Raw genomic sequence first — 8,495 nt, forward strand, 5'->3', positions numbered from 1 at the left:
CCCCGCCATCATCCCCTATTCCGTTTACGTTACCCCACCTCCCTATTACCCGCTAAGGTTTCGCCGGCATTCGAACGCGACGCCCCTACTGTTACAGCCTCGCGCTGCGCTCCCACGCTGGGAGCATACGTGCGCACAGCATCATCAATCAAACGCCATACTCCCCCTCTTTACACCGCTACGTACAGCTCTCGCACGCTGCGAGCGTGTGCCCGTCTACAGCCCGGTGCGGCACTCGCCTCCACGTCGAATAACCACGTGACCCATGCGCACCCGTATCCGACACGTAGCGAACGTACGCGCACTCACGCACACAGCTCCCCGCGGAACTCACTCACCACTGAGCACTCACGTTGTGATCGCGCACCTGTATCATACACGTAGTGAACACACGCGCACCCACACGCGCAGCTCTGCGCAGCGCTCACTCACGTGGCGAACCACTGTGTACACAGCACCACACACGTTCACACCACTCGACGAGATCACACGAGGCCGCGATCAGCTATTAATGATTTATTGTCTGCTACCTGGAAATTGTTGTTGAATCAGTCTGAATCGACGAGGCTGGCCTACGCTGATACCTTTATGCCTATTCCCGATTTATCTGCTTATGATACCCTTTCACCTTGCTACTCACGGTTCGAAGTATTCGGCGTCCTGTGGCTTTTCCTCTATGCCCGTCTGGACACGTCACGCGGACGTCCGGAGGGCAGAGCTGGGAGCCGATGTTGGGGCCGCTGGTCCCCGAAGTCCCTCCCTGCTCCGTGCCTATGGCAGGGGCTCTGCCGTGCGCTGACCCCTCGCTGCTCTGCGAGCAGCTGCTGCCGTCGCTGGGCTCATCGCCCGACGGCTCCCCTCCCTGGTCCGTCCCTCCGCGAGCTCGTGTGAGAGGCATAGCTCGCCGCACGCCCTCGTTCACCTGCAGACGCTGCGTTGTCTTTCCACGGATCACGCGCTATTAAACGGGGGTCAGGGGTCGGAGGGCGAACGACGCTGCCCTCACACTGCGCGAGTCCCGGCGGCGACAGACGGAGCGGGGGCCTGCGGACGCACCGACCCCTTCCCCCACACTACGAGCGCACACACCTGCACACACGCGACACCCACTCGTGCGCCGCTCTACGCAGCGCTCACTCACGTGGCGAACCACTGTGTACACAACGCGCACCCACACGTTCCCACTGCTCGACAAGATCACGCGAGGCCACGCTTCGCTATTAATGATTTATTATTCGCTACCTGGTAACTAATGTTGAATCAGTGAGTCGACGAGGCTGGCCTATTCCACTAAACCTGTACCTATTCCTTATCTATCGGCTATTATCCTACTTCACCTTCTTACTCCCTGTTAGATGCCCACGGCGGTTCGTTGATCCCGTACTCGCAGCGTGCCTCGATGCGTCTCACGGACGTTCGGGTCGCTGGACTGCAGAGCGTCCTGTCGCCTGGCGCTGGAGAGAAGAGAGTGATTTCCCCTTTGCGCTCCCTATTTATCCTGCCTACCTCAAAGGGAATGCGGCTCTGAACAATAGGCTCGCGACCCTCTGGCACGCGTACGGCAGTTCCGGGCGCTTTTGATATGCTACTTAATGCTCAACCTGCGCGGCGCAAATTCCAATCAATCCCTTTCTCACGCAGGCCCCCCCATTATTGCAGTTCATGCGGCGGCGTCCGTCACAAAGGCTCGCCGTGGGAATCTGTGCACGGGCTCCCCGCGCGCCTCCCCTCTCCCGATCTATTCATACCTTCAGCTCAATCATTTACCCTCCCCAACAATTGTGCCTGCGCGCTCAAGCGCAACCATCCTAACCTTCCGTGACTATGCGCAAGAGCCCCTGCGGTCCTGCTACTCATGCTGTCCCGTCCTTCCCCTGCTGGCCTCGTCGACGCGTGGGAGGGGGGGTGTGTGTGGGGGATGCGTTTCAACCATGGTGGCCGAATGCCCTTCGCCGCGGCCACACCATATTAAGGCGGTCGCAGCGCCGCGGTGCAACGTAGCGTCGGGGGAGGTCATCCAATTCCCTGATCGCCGGAAACCGTGAGAGTTAATCCCGATAAGGGTTTCTCGGATAAAAACCGGTCGATCAGGTGTCCTCCCCTTCCCGCTCTATGGGGGGGGGGGGGGGATGCGTGCGGGTGTGTTCATGTGAGGTGAGGTGAGGGGGACGTGGGGTCGGCTCCGTCGCTTGGTGGTGGCGAGGCCGCAGATGGGGCGCCTGCTGAACGGCTTCGTGGTGGCGGCATCACATAGCCCCCCGAGGTGCCAATCCCCGTCCCTGGTTGACTGGAGCACCTTGCTTGGGCCGCGCCCACGAGGAAACGTTGTGGGGTCCGGGGGATCCGTCCGGACCTGGTGGCTGGTCTTGGGGCGGGTGGCTCCGTCCTCTGTAGCTCCTGCGGCGGCCTCCTCCTCCACTCCAGCGGCTCTCCCCGTCCTCCGGCACCTGTGGGCTGGGGCACAAACTCAGCAGCGGAAGGGTTTAGGGGCCGTCGTCCGCGTCATCTCCTGACTGGATCGGGGCGTCTCGGGGGCCAGGCGAGGCCCATGTAGGGTGCGAGGCCCCCCAACACGAGGGGTGCGGGTACTCCGGGATTTCGGGGCCTTCGGGTGACGGGGTTCTCTCTCGCCGGGGCCGCTTTCCACGGTTTTAAGCGGCGGACGTTGACCACCGTCTCTCGATCCCTCTCCCCGCCATAAATTAGTACCGTCCAGGGGGAGATCTGTCGCACCACGGTCCAGGGTCCCCGCCAGTAGGTCGTCAGTTTCCCCACCTGCCCGGCCCCAACGCGAGGGGTGTGTAGCCACACCTTAGCGCCTGTCAGGAATAAGGGGGATTCCATACGGGGTCGGGTGCCCTGTTCCTGCCGCCGATGTGCGGCTTCTCCTTGTGGGTATGCTCGGCCTCGGGCTTCTCGCAGGGTCTCCAACAGGTGTTCCACGGGGCGGCTTCCCTCCTCCGGCTGGGGGGAAGGGACGCCGAATAGCAGATCTGCGGGTAAACGAGACTCGCGGCCGAACATCATTAAAAACAGGGTTTGTCCCGTCGACGTGTGTACGGTGGTGGCGTAGGCGAAAAGGGCATAGGGGAGGTGTTCGTCCCAATCCCGTTGATTTGCGGCCGCCATACGTTTAAGCTTCCCCGCTAGGGTCTGATTCATGCGCTCTACCATACCGTTCGCTTGGGGGTGGTACGCTGTGGTTCGGTCCTTCTGGATTCCGAATTCTCGGCACAGTGCCTGGAACAGCTCGGCCTCGAACTCGCTACCCTGGTCAGTGAGGACTCGTTCTGGGATCCCGTGCTTCAGTACGTAATGTTCCACAAATGCCCGGGCCACCACCAAGGCCGTTTTATCAGGGATGGCCACTGCCACGGGGTAGCGGGTGAAATACTCTACTGCGACCAGGATATACCGGTTGCCTCGATGGGATCGCGGGAATGGCCCCTGTAGGTCGATCCCGACCAGCTGATTCGTGCGGCTGACGCGGAACGGCCTTAGGGGTACCTGGTATCGTGCCGGTTTTGGCCCGCACTGCTGACAGGCGCGGCAGCCCTGTACCCAGGCCGCCACGTCTTGTGCCAATTTGGGCCAGAGATACTGGCGACGCAGGGTTTCTCGCGTGCGTCGTTCCCCATCGTGGCCCCCGAGTGGGTGGTCATGCACCAGCTGTAGCAGCTGGGGTCGCACCTGGGCAGGAACACAGATGCACCCCGGCTGGCCGGCCTCGGTTAACTCCCGTACCACTCCGTTCTGCACACACAACCGGGCATACAAACCGCTCCAGGGTCCTGGTAGGGTGCTCTTTTCCTCCCGCAGTGCCGCCTCCACTGCCGCCAGATCCGGATCTCGCTGCTGGGTCTGTCTCAGCTGCTCGTCGTTTAGGCCCGCGAAGGCGCATCCAACGTCCTCCTGGATCCGTCCGATCAGGTCCCGAGCCGCGGGTCCCGCGCTTGCCGGGCGGTCGACGGGATCCTCGGTGCCACCTGTGAGGGTCTCTGTGGTGCACACTGCACTCTCTCTCGCTGGGGGGGGGTCAGTGGCCGCGGCCTCTCGGGGGTCCGTTGCCTGCCGGCAGCGTCCCCCCGTGAAACACGGGCAGGCCTCCTCCGCCCTTGTCTCGGCGTACACCGTGGGTCGCCTCGACAAGGCGTCCACGTTTGCATGCGTCCGGCCAGCCCGATACTCGATTTGCAGGTTGTACTCCTGCAACTGCGCCAACCACCGGGCCATCTGCCCCCGCGGCTCCTTGAATGTAAGAAGGAACTGCAGAGCATAATGGTCAGTGCGTACGCGACATCTCCTGCCGTACAAATACGGCCGGAACTGTTTGCATGCGAAAATCACGGCGTACAACTCTTGGCGGGTCACGCAATAGTTCAACTCGGCCCCACTCAAGGTCCGGCTGGCGTACGCGATGACTCGTTCCGTCCCATCCTGTACCTGTGACAACACCGCGCCCAGCCCGCTGCTGCAGGCGTCGGTGTCCAAAATAAAATCGGTGGTAAAATCGGGGAAAGCGAGGGTGGGGGCGTGGGTGAGGTGATCTTTGAGAGTGGTGAAGGCCGTCTGGCAGGCCCCCGTCCACTGATAGGGGTGCTTAGGGGAGGTGAGTTGGGTGAGAGGGCGTGCAATCTCGCTGAATCCCTTTACAAATCGACGATAATAGGTGGCGAGCCCCAAAAATGATCTGATCTCCGTCAGATTCCTTGGCCGTGGCCACTCCACTACGGCGCGTACCTTCCCCGGATCGGTGTGCACGCCTGCCTTGCTGACGCGATGCCCGAGGTACCCCACCTCGCGTTGTGCGATGTAACACTTACGTGGCTTTAGCTTGAGATGAGCCGCTCGCAGTCGCTGGAACACCTCTCGAAGCCTGGACCAATGCTCAGACAAAGATCTACTGAACACTATCACATCGTCCAAGTAAATCAGGCACTGTTCCCATTGCAAGCCCCGCATCACCAACTCCATCAGCCGCTGGAACGTCGCGGGCGCATTGGTGAGTCCGAACGGGAGAACTCAAAACTCGAATAGCCCCATCGGGGTGGTGAATGCGGTTTTCGGCCGATCCTCCTCCGCCATCTCCACCTGCCAGTACCCGGACGCGAGATCGAGGGTGGAAAAATATCGCGCTCCGGCGAGGCTGTCGAAGGTGTCGTCGATGCGGGGTATGGGGAAGGCATCGCTGAGCGTGACTGCATTTAGTTTACGGTAATCGACGCAGAACCGGGTTGACCCATCCTTTTTCGTTACTAGTACCACTGGGGCTGACCAGGGGCTCGCCGAGGGCTGAATTATGTTATCGCGAAGCATGTCCTTAACTGCCTCTTTGATTTGGGCGCATTCGGGTGCGCCCACTCGGTACGCAGGGAGTTTGATGGGTCGGGCTGCACCGGTGTCAATTTGGTGCTTAACAAGATCGGTCCGACCCACGTCCGAGTCGCGTTCACTGAATACGTCGGCATACTCCCGCAGTAACTCGCGCAGCCGATCGGCCTCTCCCTTAGGTAAATCCCCCCATGGTACATGTAACGCGTCGAGCAGGGGAATGACCTCGGCTCGGGGAGTCGGGCCGACTCGCCAGGCCAGGTCCTGGTAACCCTCAGGACGACCGGGGTCCTCAGCCCAGAGTGCGTACACCGAGTCGTTAGAGTGGCGTGCGTGCAGGGGGTGTACGGTGGCTATCGGGGTGCGCCGTCGCAGTATCGCTGGGGTACTGTGGGGGTTAAACATCCGCATAAACAATCGGTCCCCATCTGCGTTTACCAACGTGGCGGATCCCACGACCCCATACCGTTTTGCCAACTCTGGGTGAGGAGTTAGCATTACCTCTCCTGATGGTCGGAGCGCGGGGTCGGTGGGTGATGTTGCCACCGGCACCAGCATCTCGGTGAGCGGCCCGATGGTGACTGCCATCGCCAGGATAGCGGCCACAGGTGCGAAGCGGGGGCGCGTTGGTTCTCGTCCCAGGAACGGTATCCGCTTGCCGTTGCTCTCCATGGTGGCGCATCGCTGGCGGGGTTGCACATTGAGTCCCAGCTGTTCTAAGAGGTCGGTACCTGCGATACACTCGTGACACAACGCACTCGACACGTAGAACTCCTGGGTGCACACCTGGCTGCCTATGCGGACCTCTAAGGTGGCTCTCCCCAGCAGCCCCATTCCGGCTCCGCTCGCCGTGTGCAGCGCGCGGTCCGGTGCCTGCAGGTGACGCACGTCGACCCCGATCGCGCTGCAGTGCGCTGCGCTCACGAGCGAGGCCACCGCCCCCGTGTCCAGCAGGATTCGGGTACGCACTCCGTTTACCTCCCCTTCCACCAGCGACGTGGCCCCCGTGATCCCCGCCACCAGCTCCCGTAGCCAGTCGCCAGGAGTCACCGTTTCCGTGGGCGTTGTTGCTGGAACCTGTGTGGAGATCACTCGCTCGCCATTATTCTCATTATCGTCTATTTGTATCGGGACCCCGTCAATTGCACCCCTAGTTGGTCCGCTTTCTAGGGGGCGTTGGAGTTTAACCCCCGCGTCTGCCTAGCTCGGGTGATTTCAGGACAGTCTCTCACTAGATGCCCTCGGCGGTCGCACATATAACATGCCCGGGGAGGGGGGGCGGCTACGTAGCGGGTCCCCTGTCCGCTCCCTCTCCCTCCCCCAGTACGCAGTTGTCCCACATCGGACTCTAATTGGGCTACCCTCCCGGCCAGCCCCCCTACGGTCGAGCGTAGTTCCCCCATCTCAGACTGGAGGGTCTTCATATTTTTATTCGCTTCCTCGCGTACCTGGGTTACCCTCTCACCTACGTGGGTTACCCTCTCCCCTACTTGGGTAACCTTACTGTCCATTCGGTCTACTCGGCTAGCAATATCTCCCATGCCGGTCTGTAACCCAGCTACCCAACCCGGGGTTGTCTCGCGGGGTCTCTGGGCCTCTCTTGCCCGTCTCCCTATGGGGCTGGCGGGCTCATCCTCATCCTCCTCCTCGTCAGGGATCAGGCTCGCCACGGTGTACTCCTGTCCCGACCCTCGGAGCTGCGCGCGTTCGCTGGAGAGCTCCTCACACTCCAGCGCTTGCTCGACTAGGGTATCGAAAGGGAGGCCTGCGCTACTCTTTTTGGGCTGCCACCACGCGGTGCGAGCTAGGTACCTGAGTAGCTTGTCTGCAGCTAGCGCGTCAATGACCTCCTTCGAGAACTCTGGACGGGTGATCCGGGTTAGTGATCGCACGTCCTCAGCGTAGTCTCGGAAGTCCTCGCCAGTTTGGCGTCGGCGCGCCTCTAAGGCCGTCTTCGCCCATATCGCGTTGCGCGTGCCGAAACGCAGGTCTAATCTACGCATTAGTTCTTCTAGTTGGGTTTGCGCGCTTTCGGGTGGTGCCTCTACAAAGTCGGCTGCCCGCCCATCTAAGTTTAACGTAAGATGTCGCAACGCCTGCGCGTCCGACCAGCCATTAAGCTCTTTAGCCCCTATAATATTACAGGAAAACGCTTTCCATGTAGGGGTCCCCTGGCCGGTGAACACATGCCTTACTTTTGCGTGGAGTAGCGCGCCACCTTCCCGTGAAGATGTGAGGGTTCGTACGACTTCTGACACCATGTTGTTGGGGCCGCTGGTCCCCGAAGTCCCTCCCTGCTCCGTGCCTATGGCAGGGGCTCTGCCGTGCGCCGACCCCTCGCTGCTCTGCGAGCAGCTGCTGCCGTCACTGGGCTCATCGCCCGACGGCTCCCCTCCCTGGTCCGTCCCTCCGCGAGCTCGTGTGAGAGGCATAGCTCGCCGCACGCCCTCGTTCACCTGCAGACGCTGCGTTGTCTCTCCACGGATCACGCGCTATTAAACGGGGGTCAGGGGTCGGAGGGCGAACGACGCTGCCCTCACACTGCGCGAGTCCCAGCGGCGACAGACGGAGCGGGGACCTGCGGACGCACCTACCCCTTCCCCCACACTACGAGCGCACACACCTGCACACACGCGACACCCACTCGTGCGCCGCTCTACGCAGCGCTCACTCACGTGGCGAACCACTGTGTACACACGCGCACCCACACGTTCCCACTGCTCGACAAGATCACGCGAGGCCACGTTTCGCTATTAATGATTTATTATTCGCTACCTGGTAACTAATGTTGAATCAGTGAGTCGACGAGGCTGGCCTATTCCACTAAACCTGTACCTATTCCTTAGCTATCGGCTATTATCCTACTTCACCTTCTTACTCCCTGTTAGATGCCCACGGCGGTTCGTTGATCCCGTACTCGCAGCGTGCCTCGATGCGTCTCACGGACGTTCGGGTCGCTGGACTGGAGAGCGTCCTGGCGCTGGAGAGAAGAGAGTGATTTCCCCTTTGCGCTCCCTATTTATCCTCCCTACCTCAAAGGGAATGCGGCTCTGAACAATAGGCTCGCGACCCTCTGGCACGCGCACGGCGGTTCCGGGCGCTTTTGATATGCTACTTAATGCTCAACCTGCGCGGCGCAAATTCCAATCAATCCCTTTCTCACG

General features: G+C 61.1%; 1 protein-coding gene across 1 annotated transcript; it reads right to left on the reverse strand.

Moving 5' to 3' along the window:
• Positions 1-2,493: 2,493 nt before the first annotated feature.
• Positions 2,494-4,742, reverse strand: LOC144948820 (uncharacterized). The gene is made up of 2 exons (XM_078878474.1): positions 3,780-4,742; positions 2,494-2,964 (listed from the first exon to the last, which is right to left on the reverse strand). The coding sequence occupies exons 1-2, from the start codon at positions 4,231-4,233 to the stop codon at positions 2,813-2,815; spliced, it is 606 nt and encodes a 201-aa protein (XP_078734600.1). The 5' UTR covers positions 4,234-4,742; the 3' UTR covers positions 2,494-2,812.
• Positions 4,743-8,495: the final 3,753 nt, after the last annotated feature.

The sequence above is a fragment of the Lampetra fluviatilis genome, chromosome 3, assembly GCF_964198595.1.
Source record: "Lampetra fluviatilis chromosome 3, kcLamFluv1.1, whole genome shotgun sequence".
In the NCBI taxonomy this organism is placed as follows: domain Eukaryota; kingdom Metazoa; phylum Chordata; class Hyperoartia; order Petromyzontiformes; family Petromyzontidae; genus Lampetra; species Lampetra fluviatilis.